The sequence below is a fragment of the Suricata suricatta genome, chromosome 16, assembly GCF_006229205.1.
Source record: "Suricata suricatta isolate VVHF042 chromosome 16, meerkat_22Aug2017_6uvM2_HiC, whole genome shotgun sequence".
In the NCBI taxonomy this organism is placed as follows: Eukaryota; Metazoa; Chordata; class Mammalia; order Carnivora; family Herpestidae; genus Suricata; species Suricata suricatta.
Genome location: NC_043715.1, coordinates 13,277,040 through 13,295,724, shown reverse-complemented (window position 1 = coordinate 13,295,724; position 18,685 = coordinate 13,277,040). Strand labels below are relative to the sequence as shown.

General features: G+C 47.3%; 1 protein-coding gene across 2 annotated transcripts; it reads right to left on the bottom strand.

The window, feature by feature from the left end:
• Positions 1 to 759: 759 nt before the first annotated feature.
• On the bottom strand, positions 760 to 16,089 carry MARVELD3 (MARVEL domain containing 3). Of its 2 annotated transcripts, none has more exons than XM_029925302.1 (3): positions 15,655 to 16,089; positions 12,808 to 12,935; positions 760 to 2,426 (listed from the first exon to the last, which is right to left on the bottom strand). In XM_029925302.1, the coding sequence occupies exons 1-3, from the start codon at positions 16,038 to 16,040 to the stop codon at positions 1,789 to 1,791; spliced, it is 1,152 nt and encodes a 383-aa protein (XP_029781162.1). In that variant the 5' UTR covers positions 16,041 to 16,089; the 3' UTR covers positions 760 to 1,788. The 2 variants fall into 2 exon arrangements, with proteins under 2 accessions (XP_029781162.1, XP_029781163.1); XM_029925303.1 differs by lacking the exon at positions 760 to 2,426 and adding an exon at positions 6,044 to 7,534.
• Positions 16,090 to 18,685: the final 2,596 nt, after the last annotated feature.

Genomic DNA, 18,685 nt, shown 5'->3' with positions numbered 1-18,685 from the left:
GACATGAAACTCCACACGTGGAACGTTGAGATTCACAGTGATAGATGGACTCCGATCCCTCAGAAGGAGATGAAGCTTGGGAGCAATATCGTAGCTGCCCTGGGCACAGCGCTTGGGTCTAGACAGGCCAGAGTCCGCTTTCATGGGGAAAGCTGTGAAAGGCACATTTCTCGGGAGAGAATGGTAGGTGAGAACAGTGAGGTACAATGTTTGTATGTTAGCCTGGTAATGCAGATTTTCAGTTGATTATTTTCCTCCAAGCTTTACTTTTTGTAGAAGTATAATTAGATACTTTCCCATTTCTGTACGAGGTTTTGTTTTGATCTTTCACCTTCAACAGGTTCTATCAGAAATAGCTCTGTTGAAAGGACAGGAGAGGAAAGGTAGTATGTTCTAGGGAGGAGAGCAGTTGGGTAAGGAGGAAGAAAATGACATGACCTAATTTTCTTTCAATGGTCATTTTCACAGCTGTTGAAAGAGGCTTATGTTTGCTCATTTCTTACTAACTAAATTAGAAAATCTGAGATTTATGTCAAAATTGAACTGTGGAAATAGACTTTTAGTAAAAATGTACTAAGAATTTGAATTCGTTAATAGTTTAACCTCATAATAAAGTAAAACTGATGTTACAGAAAAAAACAATTAGCTATTGAAAAACAAGAGAGCAAATAGGGAAAAAACTAATAGGAATTCATGTATTTCTAGGTGCATCTAACAGTTGAAAATCAGACTAGTGAAGTATAAGAACAGCGATAAAACTTTAGATTAAAATCATTGAAAGAATTTTATTTTTAATATTCAGTGTTAATGATCTATTACATCATGAAAACAATTCAGAGTCCTGAGTGATTACAATCTACCTTTGAAGGCCTACTCTAGAGGGGACTGTCGGGGAATGGAGAAATGAAGAAGCCTCCAGTAAGCCTTTCTAGTCCGGTAAAATTCACTATTTTATCTTTGAAATCAATTGAATAACATATTTAAGAAGTTTATGAATTTTATTGCTCACTATCTGGAAGCCTATTTAGGAAAATTATAAAATATTTTAGGAAAGTGAAATCCAGCTGAATGACTTGCAACAAAAAGGTAACTTGGAACGCTGGTGGAAAAACCATTTTTTCTCAGCCCTGATGCGGGGATCCTGGGGAGGAGTGCGCATGCTCAAAGCATCGCCCTTCATGTACCAGGAGCCCCGCCTCCCATCTCTGAGGGAGAAAGGCCTCCTGGGAGCCAGGCGGTTAGGGCACACTGCTGGACCGATAGAGTGGTTTCCTTCTAGGAGAGTCGGAATGTAATTACTCGTTTAGAACTCACTCATCCAACTGCTTTAAAATCGTTCCCCTGGGACCAAATACGGGGGCAATGGCATGTTTCTTTTGGTGACTTTAAGTAGTTATGAACGGAGGATATTTCTAAGGTTAACGCTGGACCTGCTACCCTCGCTGTAGAATGCTCATCTCTCTCAGAATTTTTCTGGCTACCTAGCTATTCTCATGATTACCTCACCATGTGGTAAGAGAGCCCCACCATAAGCGCATCCCCAGACTTCAGATGTTGCTCTTTGTTGCAAAGGTGGAGACATCTTTTTCAAGCTCTCAGCCAACAAAGACTGATTAAAAAACAAAAAACAAAACAAAACAAAGAAACAATGATCACCTAGCTTTGCACTGGTACCAAAGGGGACATTTGTATGTGAAGACCACAGTTGTGTAATGTGCTATTTTAAAGGACACCTCTTTCTGAGAGAAACAAGGGAGGTGGGTTGCCAGTTAGGTTGCAGAAGAGGTCTCAGAGCGTCCCTGACCACAGGTACTCCGGCGCGTCGTTGTAATTTCTGTTCTGTGCTTGGCTGTCTTTGTAGCGCTTCTGTTCCCGGTAGCTCCGCAGAGCCAGCACAGCACTGGCGCCGTACATGATCACCAGAAGACAAGCAAAGGTGGCTGCTGCCCCATCAGTGCCTGCCAGCTGGCAGTTCATCCAGGTGAGGCCCTTGCGGGCATAGAGCCGCGCTCTGGCTGTGCAAGTGTCTGTGGCGTTGATCCGCAGGGCCACGTGGAGGTAGATGCCCAGGCCTACGCAGTAGCTCACTGCCGCCAGGAGGCTGAAGGCCGCCTCCAGCAGGAGCCACTTCGGCAACAGTTTGGTTGGACTTTTGGCTCCTTGGAGTAAAACACCCATAGTGAGGACACCCAGCCCCAGAGAAACAGCCACGCCACCGTATATCAGGGGTGCCCGGAGGACCGTGTACTGCTGGTCCAGCTGCCGAACCTGCTCCAGCTCGGTGCCCTCAAAGGGTGAGTAATAGTTGTTCCCAAAGCCGCCACCACTGGTGAAGCTGGCACTGAATCCAGCAAGGACAAAGTAGGAGGCCACGATACACATGAGAACCATCCCATTCAGTATCACCTCCACTATCTGTACCACACCTAGGAGGAGAGAGATTCAGGATTTAACACTGACATCACTCACACCCAGGAAAACGGTAGGTCAGACTAGAGAAGTACCACCGATGCCCTGATTTTAAGGACATGGTGAGATTTAACATTAACATCCATGGTTTTTGTTTTTAATAGTCATATGTTCAAAAAACAAAATGCCAGTAAGGAAAAAATTTTGTCCATTTCTTAAAAAACTAAACATATACTTACCAGGTGACCCTGCAACTGTACTCTGGGAGCATTCATCCTAAAGAAACAAAAACTTAAAAGTACTGCGTAGACCAAAGTTCACAGCAGTGATAGTAGCCTCGTTTCAGAAACCCAAATGCCCCTCAATGGGTGGCCAGTTAATGAGGTACATCCAAACCATGGAAAACTACTCACCAGTTAAGAGAAGTGTTAAGTATCAACTGCGTTGATACAAGCGACAGTGTGGATGCATCTCCAGGGAATTACGATCAGGAGAAAAAAGCCAGTCTCAAAGGTGACACACTGTATGATTCCATTTATGTAACAGTCTCAAAATGACAAAATTACGGAGACACAGCACAGACCCATGGTTGTCGGGGGATGGGGACAAGGGGGGAGGGGTTGTGTTGTGACTATAAGGGGGGAGGCCCTAGGGATGCCTGACGATGGAAGAGTTCTATAGTTCATGGCAGTGGTGGCCACAGGAATGCGCGTGTGACAAAACCACGTGAGTCCATGTAAAACTGGTAGAGTGTAAACAAGCCCGGGAGATGGTCAGTGTCCAGATGCAGCATCACACTACGCCTATGCAAGACGTGGCCATTGTGGAAACCTGGGTTAGGGCTACTCAAGTTCTCTGTACTGGTTTTGTATGTGACATCTTGTCAATCTATAATTATTTCAAATTTTAAAGTTTTTTCTTAAACTAAAAATGATGTTAAAAGGTACAAACTGAGGGAAAAAAACCCACACATGTCCCTGTCCACCCTGCTTTCCACCCGCAACCACTTTCACTATTTCCTGATGTAATTTTCCAGTGCTCTTTATGCAAATAAAAGCACACTCAAATCAGCATTTCATCACCCCCACCCTCCTTTTTTTCACAGGGAAGCATTCCGCACACTTTGCTCTGTCTTATTTTGTTCATGTAACTATTCCTGGCGATGTTTTCAGATCAGTTCCTACAGTGTCCACATACTTGGTTATATGGCCTCCAAAGCCACTGTGTGGACCAGTCTATTCAACTGATGAAGACATGGGCTGTTCACTTGGGGGTTTCTTTGGAGTTTAAGGAATTCACAAATGCTGCAAGGCAGGAGGAACCAACAGGTGAATGGAGACTAAATATCTTCTTGTCCAAGGTCAGCTTCCATTCATCATGGACAGGGGCCACAGCCTCTGCTTATGTGTACTTGTGGGAGAATATCTCCTGTCATCCTCCAGGGTTCAAAGATGAGAACTAAGAGCAAAGCACAGGGCCCCTCCAGTGGGAATGTCACGTTCATGTCCCCACACTTCACTGCTGGTTTATCTTGCCCCATTCACTGACTCGAAGCCTCACACACTTCATCTGACAAATGAAGAGAATTGCCTGCCTGTCTTATTCCCACAGGGCGGGGGTGAGACTTGATGAAATCAAGTACATGAAAATGCTTGGAAAATCATAAAATGTTACACAAGTGGATGGTGTCAGAAGAGGCTTAGTGAGAGATTTAATGAATTGGAGAAGTGTGGTTTCCCAGAAATCAGGAAACCTCTCTAATATACTAGATAGTACCCCAGTGTTTAAAAACTGGGCAGCAAGGGGTGCCTGGGTGGCTCAGTCAGTTAAACATCTGACTCTTCAAAGTTTGTTTGTTTGTTTGTTTGTTTATTGAGAGAGGGAGAGAATCCCAAGCAGGCTCCACACTGTCAACACAGAGCCTGACATGGAGCTCAAACTCACGAACGGTGAGATCATGGCCTGAGAGAAAGCAAGAGTTAGACTCTTAATGACTGAGCCAGGTGCTCCAGTATCTGATTCTTGATTTTGGTTCAGGTCATGATCTTGGGGTTCTTGGGATCAAGCCCTACATTGGGCTCTGTGTTGACAGTGTGAAGCCTGCTCTGTCTCTCTCTGCCTCTCCCTGGCTTGTTCTCTCTTTCTCTCTCTCAAAAAAAAAAAAAAAACTGGGCAGCTAAATACCAGTTTCTCTAACATACATAGGCACCAGCTACTGGCCTTGCTGATCCTAACTCCTGCAGAGCCCACACGAATTCCTAGGAGGTCCATGGGACACAGCAGCCAAAGGCTCTAATGGCCGAGAAGCTACATTCCTCTAATTTAAATCTGAAGATAACATCAGATCAGAACTGCCCACTCTCCAGCCAGGCGCCATAAGCTACCAGCAACTTGCTCCCTCTAGCAGAGTGAGTGAGTTAGCCTGAACACCATTCTAATTCAGGGGAGTAGTTATCCCCTATATCTAACAACTCTCTTTGCCTTGGTTTTCCTTGTGCATGTGTGTTCACATCTCTCCCCCCTGAAGGGAAACAGGAATACCATCCTTCTACCAGGTGGAGAGAGCTGTTCCTTCTGGGACAGATTCTGCCCAAACGGAGAGTCAAGATCCACGCAGCATGTATCTGCTAGGCTGACATGAAGTAAATCCAGATCTTGTCATCTACCCCCCTGGCTACAACAGTTGAGCCGAATAATGGTCTGTTGCTGGGTCCAGTGATTTGGGGTCTGTTGAAGGAACACAGCCACTGAATATTATCACAGTACCAGCCAGATCTGGCCTGGCTTAGCTAGTAGTATCAAACAGGCTCATGTATTTCCAACCTTACTGTTAGTGCAGAAAGATTCACAGCCATTAGAAGAGGGGAAAAAAGGCTGACTGCCAGAGCTAGGGTGGTGGGATGGGTCAAGTTTCCGGAAAGAGAGCAGAGGGCTCTGTAGAGGGAAGTAGAGACTGAAACAGACATGAAATTTTTGTTATAAAATGGGTTCTTTGTGGGTGAGGCTGGTTTTATGGCTGATCATGTAATATTCCATTTAATTATACATCTATTTCTGCCACTGCACTGTAAATGTGAAAGAACTGGAGAGCAAATCAAATTTTTTACTTACCTAAATTAAAACTGAAATAGGTGCAATCTAGCCAGGCATAAAATGAAAAATAAAATCTCCTTCTTTTCAGAAGCAAATATTCCTAAGGCTTTCTTATGTATAGTTTTCAAGGAATTTTTTTTAAGTGTTTATTTATTTTTGAGAGAGAGAACGAGAGCGCGCACACACACACACACACACACACATACACACGTGCACATGAGTGGGGAAGAGGCAGACAGAGAGGAGACAGAGAACCTGAAGCAGGCTTCACTACTGTCAGCACAGAGCCCAGCTCTGGGCTTAAACCCATAAACTGTGAGCTCACGACCTGAGCCAAAGTTGGACACTTAACTGGGTGAGCCACCCAGGGGCCCCTTTTCAAGAAATTTTCTAATCATATACAAACATATATTTCAGTTTCTAAACCCAAATAGAATTCACTTTTTTTTATTTGTTTGTATTTGAGAGAGACAGAGTGTGTGCACACAAGCCGGGGCAGGGCAGAGGGAGAGGGAGAGAGAGAATCTCAAGCAGACATCACTTCCAAGTTAAAATTTTTCTTTGGATTTTTATTGGGTTCATGTAAAGCAAACAACATATTCATTTGTACCAAGAATATATTGTAATGTTCCAGAAGCCATAATTTAACATGTAATAAGAACCCATTAAGTTGTCTGGCCCAAAGTGGCATTCTTCTGTTGGGAAAGATTTTACATTGTTTTATTCTGGATGGCTCCTGCCTCCCAGATGTTGGGTTGAATTCTTCATACAATGGCACATTTACAAGAGGTACAAAACACTTATTGAGCTTTCAAGGCCACTGTAAGGGGCTTGTTGGAATAGCTTCTTTGCATTGCAATGAATTAATCTGATTCCTCTTAGCTCAGCCCACGCCTACCTCCGACTTAAATTTTACAGGCGGAGTCTCTCCACCTTCCGTCCCTACACCCTGCACCCAGAGCATTAAGGAAATGTAGGATCAGAGATCTCAGCGTGGAAGAACTTTGGGGCTCATCTTCTTAAGCCAGCTGTGTTTAGAAAAGTTTAGGCTAAAATGCTGTCTCCTGTATATATGGCTTTTCAGAGACTTTAAAGATAAGGTTCTTCAGATTCACTTGGTCACCTGCCTCTAGTTAGTCAAAAGTGCCTTCTGCTACAGCACATGGCTCTTCTTTATGGGTCCCAACCTCCAGTTCTGTTCTGTTTCAATAATTGTGGGTCATCGCTCACCAAGAGAGGACTCTAGAACCAGGGCCTAGTACATCAGAGAACACTGCTCCGTGTAACCCAGAGCGTCACTCAGGATACCAAAGTTGGCCCATCAGTCTTCAAGGGCTGGCAAGTCCCACAGCAAAGTATTACAGTATTCCAGCGGTTCAGTCACTACCATCACTTACACTGGGCAGGATGGTTTAAAAAGCCTAAAACTCTAACATCTCCGCAGGCTTCTCTTTCAGCTTCCTGACCTTTCGGTAACCCTTGCCAGCCAGCACAGCCCCCAGAGCAAAGACCCCAATGCCTAGCGCAGCAAAGATCCCAACTCCTATGTCTCCCCCATGGAAACTGCAGCCAAAGCCACTGTAGCCTTTGCTTTGGTAGAGCGCCTCCCTCTCTCTGCACACCGGAGAGGCGTAGGCAGCAGAGAGGTGGTGGAAATAGAAGTACAGGGCTGGGATGTAGGCCCCAGCAATGAGTATGTCCAACAGGCCTTCGATCACCAGCCACAGGGGGCAGTGCCACGGGACCCGCAGGACGCCCAGGACAACCAGGAGGCAGCAGAAGGCCATGAGGGCTCCGCTGCAGGCCATGGCCACAGTGACCGTGGGCAGCTTCAGCTGGTAGAACTGGACGTCCAGCTGCTGCGCTTTCTCCCCATCGGCACCATCGAAGCCACTGTAAGCCCCTCCGAACTGGTAGTAGTAAATGCCCCCCAGGCTGGTGATGCCTGTGTAGCCCCCTGTGGAACTGTAAGACACAGAGCTGCAGGCCAGGATCAATAAGTTCAGGAGAACCTCCAGCATCTGGCAGCAGGCTGCAAAAGAAGGGCGCATTAGCATGTTGAGACGTGCTGTTTCAGACTTGAGGACTCGCACCCTGCTGCTCATCTTCCCTGTGGTGGCCCGTGTCACAGCAGGCTCTTCATTCCGCACACACACCCCCAGCACCACCCGGAGGGGAGACCCGATCAGCCAAAGCCACACCAAGAGCATTAGGCGGGTCGTTCACCTGTGGGCTCCGAAAATGAGGCTGGAGGTACTCTGGGCTGGAAAGAGTAACTCTCAAAACAACTTGTCCCTCGAGGGGTGCAGGAAGAGAGTGGGAGAAATCAGGCCAGTTACCAACCAGAAAGAAAGCATCCTTGAGAGCAGGCAACGTTCTCCCGCCCCAGCCCTTCCCTGCCAAGAAGACTAAAAAATAGCGATCTCCTCGTTAGATATGTTTTGTGGCTTTCTTCAGTTTGAAAAAGGAAACTTCTCCAAGTTTGAAGGAAATAACACAGAGCTTAAAAAATACAATGAAGTCAGAAAAAAGCATGGAAGTTATTCATCAAAATGTCAACTGTGGTTCACATATATTAGAAACAGGAAAGATGAAGTCAATTAAACCCACAAGGCTTCCTGAATTAAAGAGATGTAATGGGTTTCATTGTTCTTAGATTTCAACTCTGTAAGTATGTCTTAAAATTTAACTATTTTCAGGGGTGCCTGGGTGACTCAGTCGGTTGAGCGTCCAGCTTTGGCTCAGGTCGTGATCTCACGGTTCGTGGGTTCGAGTCCCGTGTTGGGCTCTGTGCTGACAGTTAGCTCAGAGCCTGGAGCCTGCTTCAGATTCTCTATCTCCCTCTCTCTCTGACCCTCCCCTGCTCATGCTGTCTCTGACTCTCAAAAATAAATTAAAAAAAAAAAAAAAGCTCAACTCTTTTATTTAGTTTCCCTAAAGAAAAAATTTGGGCTGTGATTTTTCCTCAGGGCTAGAGTCTCTCTAGACCCTTGGCTTCTTTGTCTTGAACAAGGAAAGAGCGCCAGCTTTTCCACCAAAGTTGGCTGCTTTCCTTAAGACCCAGGAAAGCAGCCAACTGGGATATAACTGACATGAAGAAAATGACCACATTAAATGTACAGCTTGTTGAGTTTTGACAAACACATATGCCACACACTCTGAGTAAAGATTCAGAATGTTTTCATCTGCCCAGAAAGTTCCTGAGAGACTGTATGTGGTCAGTCCTTTAGCCTCCTCCTCAGAAACCCAGTGATCTGCTTTCTGCCAATAGGAATTAGTAGGTTGGCCTTTCTAGAATTTCTTTAAAGTTTATTTATTTTGAAAGAAAGAGAGAGAATGAGCAGGGAAGAGACAGAGGGAGAGAAAGAATCCCAAGCAGGCTGTGCATTGGCATCACAGAGTCCAAGGTGGGGCTCAATCCCACGAACTGTGAGATCATGACCTAAGCCAAAATCAAGAGTTGAGCGTCTGCTCAATCAACTGAGCCACCCAGGTGTCCCTTTAGAATTTCATATAAATGGAATCATACAGTTGTGTGTGTGTGTGTGGCTTCTTTTTCTCAGGATTCAATACAGCTGGGTGTTTCTGAGCTTGAAATTATATATCCTGAATGGCTGTAATAGGTCAGCTGACTCGGAGGAGACTATCAGCGGCTCCTAGGTGTTTAGAACCAGATTTTGTGCCTTGGTCTCGCTGGTCTATGTATGAAGCTGTGTTACATCTGCACATTCTCCAGTGGGAATGATTCCCTCTCAAGTATCATGTTTACAGTCTTCAATTTCCACCCAAAATGCAGATAGCATTGTTTTCTTTAATTATAAAATACATATTTATTGTAAAAAAAATAAAATATTGGCAGAAACATGTAATATAAAAGTTATCGAAAATCCAACCAATTAAAAAAATAACCACTGTGACCATTACTTATTTTTCTGGATTTTCTGCCATATGTGCATAATTTTTGCTGTTGTTTATTTGCTTTTAGGTGAAAAACAGGGTCCTACTCTATTATTTAACCTATTTTTTTTCAGTTAAGAATATAGTGTGAACATTTTTTTTCTATCACAGCAAATATAAATCGATATACTTTATATTTTTAAAGGATGTCTAGAACACCACAAGGAGTTTAAATAATTCCAATGTAAAGAATATTTAGGGTTTTCCCAATGTCTTTGCTGTATGGGAACAAATATGTTTATTTCTTAATACAGTGTAGGGAGAGCAAAGACTTTTTATTTTTCTTTTGTGAAAGAGAGAAAGCAAGCACAAGTTGGGGAAAGAGGGAGAGAATCTTCTTTTTTTGGGGGGGGCAGGGGGCACCTGGGTAGGTCAGTTGGTTAAGCATCTGACTTTGGCTCAGGTCATGATCTTGCGGTCCATGGGTTCAAGCCCCACGTCAGGCTCTGTGCTGACAGCTCAGAGCCTGAAACCTGGTTCAGGTTCTGTGTCTCCTCCTCTCTCTGACCCTCCCCTGCTCACACTCTGTTCTGTCTCTCTCAAAAATGAATAAACATTAAAAAAATTATTTATTTTGAGAGCGAGACCATGAGCAGGGGAGGGGCAGAGAGAAAGAGAGGGAAGAGAGAAAATCCCAAGCAGGCTCTGCACTATCAGGCTCTGCACAGATCCTGATGTGGGGCCCAAACCCACAAACCATGAGATCATAACCAAGTCAGAAGCTTAACCAACTGAGCCACTCAGGTGCCACAGAGAGACAGAATCTTAAGCAGGCTCCATGCTTAGTGCAGAGCCTAAGAAGGGGTTTGACCCCAAGACCCTGGGCTCAATCCCATGACCCTAGGATCATGACCTGAATCAAAATCAAGAGTCAGACACTCAACCAATTGAGCCACCTAGGCACCTCTTTTTATTCTTATTTTAAATTTTATAGAACCAGAAAAGAATAAGCAGGTCTGAAGGAGATGTTCAATTAGTCTGAATGCAAACATCATGATTTGAGCACTACAGGTAGAAGGGGAGGAAGAAAGAGCAAAGACAACAAAGAAACTTCTCCAAACAAATCAGGAGCCAAGGAAGGGAGCAGGAAATGCACCTTCTTCCCTGGGAACTTGCAACCCCTCACCCATCCCTCCAGATAACGAGCACAATCTGTACATGCACATGCACACGGGGACATTTGTACTTGCTTTTCATCTGACCTTTAGTCTAAGCCCCTGAAGATTTTAGTATCTGAGGGAACTTGCTCATAAGTGAATGTGGGACCCCGCTCTTTCCGTCAGTGTCCTGACTGTTCCACTGAACTCTTCCAAAGCATGGCTCACAGCCAAACTCCTGGGTCTGCCTAGGAAGTCAGAGAGGGCCACACCTGCCTCTCCCTTCCACCAGTTTGCTGGAAGAGGACATGATTTCACTGATGAGGAAGTCACAAAAGATCTACTCTAAGACAGGGCTGAAAATCTCAGGTGACCTTTATCCAGGAATGCATTTCCTGCTGGAGACAAGTCTCTATGTTTCACAACTGTTTCAACACAACAAACACCAAGTACTGATGTGGGTTTCTGCACATCCAGAGTTCTTTATAAGCCCTCGATGGTTAGCTTCTGACTGCTGAACCATCCTTTCACTATCTTGACTCAGAAATGACCTCTTGGCCCAAAGCCAAATAGCCAGAAGCAGTCTAAGCTAAATCAAGGTGCATTTGGGTCAGCAACTCCAAGTCCTGCCTTTTCCTCTTAGTAAAATAATCACAGAGGAAAGCATGCTTTTTCTGAGAAACCTGTTAACCAGCCTCTGGCTTATTCCTATTATTTTTATCAGCAAGCAAAAAAAGAAAGGTCAAGTGAGTAAACCATTTTAGGTTTCAATTCCAGCTCTTACACTTAACAGCTGAGCTTAGGATATCTCTCTGAGCCTCAGGATTTACTAAGTGAATTAGAAATAGTGAGGGGAGCCTGGGTGGCTCAGTCGGTTAAGCCTCCGACTTCGGCTCAGGTCAGATCTCACGTTCGTGGGTTCGAGCCCTGCATCGGGCTCTGTGCTGACAGATAGCTCAGAGCCTGGAGCCTGCTTCCGATTCTGTATCTCCGTCTCTCTGACCCTCCCCCTTTCATGCTCTGTCTCTCTCTGTATCAAAAATAAATAAAGAACATTAAAAAAAATTAAAAAAAAAAATAGTGAGGTTGTGCCAGTATTTGTGAACTAGAGTGCAGATTCTTGTACCTGGATTGCCTAGAGCTCTTTCATGAAAGTTCCATAGAATCCCACAATCATGTGCATCATTGGAATGATCCTACAATACATTTTCAGGTACAAGTTCCCTGATTTCTCTCCCTCAGGCTGAGAAGTTTTCCCCCTTAGTCATATGCGTCTTAGAAAAATTTCTCACCAAATCATGTGATTTGGGCTCATCCTGGCAAACCAGATTTTCTTCACTGCTGGCAAGGCCAAGGACTCATGCTTGGATGGGAACTCTGGAAACCACACTTGGAGTTGACGTACGATATGATTTAAGTGTTTTTGCAAACTGTGTGTTCTAATAACTATGGTATTTTGTTTTTGTTTGTTCTCAATGAAACCGAGTACAATAGGGGCATCTGGGTGGCTCAGTTGGTTAAGCATTTGACTTTAGCTCAGGTCATGATCTTGCCGTTTGTGGGTTCAAGCGCCGTGTCAGGCTTGGTGCCAATAGCTCAGAGCCTGGAGACTGCTTTAGACTCTCTCTCTCTCTCTCTCTCTCTCTCTCTCTCTCTCTCCCCTCCCCAACCCCCACTCATGCTTTCTCTCTCTCAAAAATAAGTAAACATTAAAAAAAAATTTTTTTAAACAAAGAAACAGTACAATAGAAATTACCCATGTACTTGGTATATAAGAAGGTAAGTATGGTTTCACAATGTCTGTGTGTGTGTGTGATCTCAGCCTTAATGTAAAATAGACTTCTTACTATGGATCTCAGTCAACAAATTTTAAAAACCGTCCTGTGACATGAACTGCTACCAGGCTGCCCCCTCCAGGTGGCTCTAACTCAGCCCTCCCACAGCTGGCCGCTCACAGGGGGGTCTGCCTGCTGGTCTTCCACCTCTGAAGCGGGACCCCCGTGAGCATGGCTGCTTGCCTGCGCAGACCCAGGGACACGTCTGAAGAGAAGCACCAGAAATCTGCTGTACCTTTCAGACATTCCTACCCTTTTGGGGGGTGGGGTGAGATGAGAACCTCATGCAGTTATGGAAATCAAAATGCTAGGGACCCAAAAGGGAAGTCTGCTTGAATTTCTGCCTCGCCATCTCAGATCCCTTCGAGAACCATTAGCAAACAGTAAATGGTCAAAATGCCTCCCAAATGGCTCACCTCTCCCAGTGCACAAGTATTTGCATTTATGGCATTCCAGGAGTCCTTCAGCCTCTGACTGGTAATATTCCACTCCCTCTCGTCCAGACCTGGGGTCCGAGGGCAGGTATCTCCCTGAAGTGGGTTCACTATAATCAAAAACATACATGACCATTAGGGCTCCAAATTTAAGAGCTTGTTCAATATTAGAACACTGAACATCTCATGCTGGGCCCAGACATTAAAGAGATGGGCAGAACAGAAACTTTGCTGCAGCACTTCACATTCCAGAGAATTCTCTGGTTTAGTGTCCCTACAGGGTATCCAAACATTTGGCCCAACACCACTAAGCCGCTGCATCACATACCTCTATAATTCTGAGCACTGATTTGTTGCTAGTTTGTCCACCTGCGGGAGCTATCTAACCAGGTAGCAGAGAGCCACCTTTGTGAGCCCAGGATTTCAGTCAGCACAGACCAGGTCTTCTTTAAAACTATTTTGCATTCAGGGAGACTGGGTGGCTCAGTTGGTTAAGTATCTGACTTCGGCTCAGGTTATGATCTCATGGCTTGTGAGTTCAAGCCCTGCATCGGGATCTGTGCTGACAGCCTGGAGCCTGCTTTGGATTCTGTATCTCCCGGGTGCCTGGGTGGCTCAGTTGGTTAAGTGGATTCTGTATCTCCCTCTCTCTGCCCCTCCCCAACTCTTGCTCTGTCTGTCTCTCTCAAAAATAAATAAACATTACAGAAACAAGTTAGTTTGCATTCATAAGACTCGGATGCCCAGGCTTGCATTCTCTTCTTTCTCTTGTTACTTTGGAAAGAGCAGAGTCTGCAATAACTCTCTAGGCATATGGGTAATACAGACAACTTTGGATGTCTTCATATCTCTCTCTCTTCCTCTGCTATTTCTGTCACTTTTTCTTTTCCCCCTTTATCTAGCATATCTTGAGCTTTGTCCAAAAAGCAATGGTAGGGTCTGCATTCCACCTACTCAGCTCCAGGGATCCTTCTAGTGTTTTCATCATGGATCTCCTTAAACTCGAATGGCCTTGGATAAAGTCCAAACTTTTAGCACAACACAGGGGCCCTTGCCCTTCTCTCTTCGCTCACAACCTCATAGTCACAGACCCAGCCATAATGAACTTCCCTTCTCCACCCCCAAGCCCCTATTCCCACCCCCCAAAAAGATGACCTGCATTCCCATGCTCTAAGTCACTATGAAAGCTATTTCTTTGCTTGGAATCCCTTTCATCTTCCTCTCCCAGTCTTCCCATTCTTGCCCCTTTTCCAGAACTCAGCTTTGAGGTCAATATCCTCCAAGAAATCTTCCAGATCTTAGGCAAGGGATCTGTCCTCTCCAAATTGGCTTCCCCTGCAGTGGCACATTCCCACTGTGCTGCAACTGGTCCGTTTCCCTGTCAGTCTCCTACCAGACTGTGTCAGTATATCTCACCCATTAAGCAATGGAGCCCAGGCTCCTACATCCTGCCAATTAAATGAAAGCTTATTGTGTAGAGGAAAGGTGAAATTAGATTGATTGTCCTTTGGTTTCAAACCACCAACTGTCCCTGGGCCAAAACAACAAAAGTATTCACTCACTTGGGGTTGGGGTGGGGGACTGGGACACTGATTTAAAAGGAAATCCAAAATGTAGCTCTGGAGAGCTACCAAGGCAATGTGGCTTTGGTCAGGGATGAACAATAACTAGTCCCTATGACTGTATCTGGGGCACACCCTTTGTCATAGTTTGGCTAGTTGGCTTTAGATAATGTAACATAAGCTCAGGATAACAGCTTTCCCGCTGTGTGGACACAACAGGGAGGGAGACCGAGCTTAAGCCTCCAAATCTTACAGCAGAGAGGAATCTGACTCCTCCTCAGAAAAGAGGGCAAGTGTCAAAAACCAGAAAGCAGCCATCCAGTACCCATCTCCTTGTTGGCCTGGCACATAGTCTGGGCATTCAGGAATATTTGTGGGGTTAGATGGAATGTTTGAGAGAAAAAAGACCAACTCCTTAGAAGGAGGTGTGGGTTCTAGGACTGCCTCCTCTCCTCCCTTCCACCCTTCCCCTCTCCCAGCTCACTAAGTCCTGCAGAACAGCACCATGCGATCACCTCACAAGGCCCGTAAGGGAATTCTCTGTGCTCTACCAGGCAGGGATGGCACACTGTGTTCATTCAGGCAGGTGGGATCTGAAACAATCTTGGGATTTGAATGAGGCTGCCCAGGAAGACTTCGCTGACAAAGGTAGGGAAATCTCTGCCCTTCAGTGGGGAGTTTTAGGTAGATTTAGTTCTTTGGCTAAAAGCCTAGCTTCTCCCAGCAGTTTTGAAACGCATATGCCCCTAGAAGAAGTTGCATATTAAACCGTTAACCCTTCACTGGGCTGATTTTAATTAGCCCCTGGCACTGGGACTTTGAGGTTTGCTGGTTCTGGAACACAGGACTAGGGTCTAAGGGTCTGAATCCCCGAGGGGCAGTCCTGTGGCCACGTCCGGGGCTGGGGGGGAGGGGGCGGGATATCAGGGAGGAGCCTCAGGTTAACACCACCTACCTAATCTCCTTCCCACCCCTTCCCTTTCCTGTCCTGAAGCCCTCTCTTCCTCCTTACCTGGTCCCCGGCCCTGCCACTGCTAACAGGAGTGGTTTCCACTTTGTTAAATAGGTTCGGATCAAGAAGTGGGGGTACTGTAAGGTTTTCTTTCCCTCCCAGGTCACCTCAAGGAGCGCAAAAGGGAGAAATGGCACTTTCTTTAAGGCGGATTCTTGGGCCACGAAGCCGGGGGCGCCGGAGCAGCGCAGACAGGCCTCAGACCCAGGCTTCCTGGGTGCCCAGGTCGCAGGGCGCCCCGCAGCCCCACCTCACCTTGCCGGCTCACGATGCCCGAAGCGCTCCTTCCTCGGGAGTGGCGGCTCCGGGGTTTCCCAAGGCGCAGGCCAGGGGGACGGGGCTGGGTCCCACGTCGGTCTGCTGGGTCCGTCCGGTGTCCGGCTCTGGCGGGACTTTTCCCAAACTCTTTGTTCACCTGCTCGAAGGTCCTCGACCCTGTGTCTGTCGTGGCGAGGGTCTCGGTGCCTCCCCCTGTCCCGTTCCCCGTCCCTGCGCTCGCCCCCGTTTCTCTCCCTGCGCCGGTCCCCGTGTCTCTCCCGCTGTCTCTCGGGGTGGCGGTCTCGGTCCGGGCGGGGGTGGCGGTCTGGGTCCCGCTCTCTCGGTCGCGCACGGGGCTCGCGAGCCCCCGACGTATCTTCCATGGCCCGGTTCCGTGTCCCCGCCCCGAGCGACCCGAGGGCAACAATCCACCACAAGTTTCCCGGGCAGGTGGCCAAGCCCGGGGGCGGGGTGGGGCGGGACGCTCACCTGCGCGCACGCGCACTGGCCGCGCGGCGGGCCGGGGAGCGCTCACCTGAGGACGCTGCCGGCAGGGGGCGCAGCTGGGCGCTCGAGAAGCGGGAAGCGCGTGCAGGGCGGGGCTTGGGGGTGTGACACGCCGCTCGGCGCGCCGCGGAGCGGACGGCTGCCGGCCCACCACGCCTCCTCGTCTTCTGTGGCGTATCCTCTCCGTGACCCCGAAAGGTGGGTGGCTTGGGGAAGTGAGTTCTCGAGTTTCTCAGCCCCGCAGGTGTGCGTGCCCGAAGCGTGCCCATCTGCTCGCTCACCCATTTTTCTGGCCCTCCAGGCGGGCAGCCCGCCGTCTTCTCCTCCACGAGCCCTCCCTCCCTCTCTTGCTTTCCTTACCACTGTGTTTGGGGGTGCTTGAGGCCATTCGTTTACTGCGATAGTCCTGGACTTATAAACATTTTTTTTAAATATATTTTTTAATGTTTTTTAAATTTATTTTTGAGAGACAGAGAGAGACAGCGCGAGTAGGGGAGGGTCAGAGAGAGAGGGAGACACAGACTCCGAAGCAGGCTCCAGGCTCTGAGCAAGCTGTCAGCACAGAGCCTGATGCGGGGCTCGAACCCACGACCGTGAGATCATGAAGCCGGGGACGCTTAACCGACTGAGCCACCCAGGCGCCCCTTAAATGACTAATCTACACGAAATAGGCAGCTTTTTCTTTTACCAAGTGCGGATATTTAAAAACATAAAATTGCTGTCTGTTAATGAATCCTTCAGACAAATACGTGTGAGCACCTACTCTAGCGGGCCCTGGAGATACAGGGGCAAACTCTCATTGCAAGGCGCTTCCCTTCTAGCGCGTGTGGGAAAAGACGGAAAGGGCACTAGAGGAAGAAGGAAGACGATGTCTAAAATTTACCCAGGAGGAGGGCAGGTTTCTTTCTGCAGGTTTGAGAAGGGACCTTTGAGTTCAGTCCTGGATGAGAAGGAGGCAGCTTTGGGGATACCCGGAGAGAATGTTCCAGAAAGAGAAGCTGAGTGATGCAGAGAGCTGGAGAAGGTTTCTGCGAGTGGAGTGACAGGGGATGGGGTGAGGCTTAGAGGTAGAAGAGGCAGGTGGTGTAGGGTCTCCATGGTGAAGAGTCTGCATTTTCGTTCTGAAAGTAACAGGAAAACGTTGAGTAGTTCTGAGCGAGAGAACGACTTGCTCCGATTTGTGGTTTTGCAGTTACTAGTCTGGCTTTTGCGCAGAGGGCGCCTGCCGGGGGGCCAAGGGGAGAGGAACATGAATTAAGAAGCTAGCAAAGCAGGGGCGCCTGGGCGGTTCCGTCAGTTAAGCCTCCGACTCTTGGTTTTGCCTCAGGTCATGATCTCTCAGGTTCCTGCGATGGAGCCCCATGTTGTGCTCCATGCTGACCGCGCGCACGGACCCTGCTTGGGATTCTTTCTCTCTTCCTCTCTCTCACTGCCCCTTCCCTGTTCTCTCTCTCTTTCTCATAGTAAATAAACTTAAAAAAAAAAAAAAGGAAGAAAAAGAAGCTACCAAAGCAATCTGATGGGTGATTGTGAACTCGTTGCTCGGGAGAAGTGCTCAGATCCAGGTTGAGGCTTGGAGGAAACACAGGGTGGATTGGATGTAGGGGAGCGAAGGCAAAAGAGAAGTGACTGGAGGGTGGAGGCTGCCATTGACTGAAATGAGAAGACTGGACGGAAGGAGATGTGGGGAGAAGTGGAGAGGTCCATCTTGGACGCGCTAACTTCGAGGTTATGATTCGAGGCTGTGATTCATGTAGGTGTTCAGTTGCGAAGGACTAGGTGAAGGAGTCTGGAGCGGGGAGAGGTGGGGTGGAGACCCTGTGGGAGTAAAGGTGCTCACCGGAGGAGGGAGGAGGGAGGACGCAGAGGAAGGCCTTGGGCAGAGCCCCTGGGAAACCTAACGTTTAGAGGGAACCCTGAAAGGATTAAGAAGTGCTGAGTGAGGGAGGTGGAAACCCAGGAGGGTGAGGCCACAGGGCCACCTGCCACACGGCAGCCGGCGGAAGCCCTGTGGGCCGCATCCTAGGGCCTTCCACGAAGAACAATCCCCGTTCTGAGCCAGCACATCTGTGGCTATACAGGAGGCCTGGCGAACGAGCAGACACAGGATGGCAAAGTGCTGCCTCTCTCAGACCTTCACTCTGGGGTTCTGGAAACTTCTTTCTGAATTTAAAAAAAAAGCCTCACTAGCTCACTTTTTTTGTTTCCCTTGTTTTTGTTTTGTTTTGTATCTTTACCTTGATCCACTCCTTACTGGTTTGCTGCTGTGAGGGGCAAATGATTCCATTTGGGGCTTGTTTTCTCTCTCTTTTTTTAAAATGTTTTTATTTATTGGGGGGGAGGAGAGAATGAGTGGGGTTGGGACAGAGAGAGAGGGAGACAGAGGATATGAAGCAAGCTCTGTGCTGACAGCAGAGAACCTGATGCGGGTCTCGAATTCACAAACCATGAGATCATGACCTGAGCTGAAGTCAAAAATTCAACCTACTGAGCCACCCAGGCGCCCCAAGCATGTTTTCTC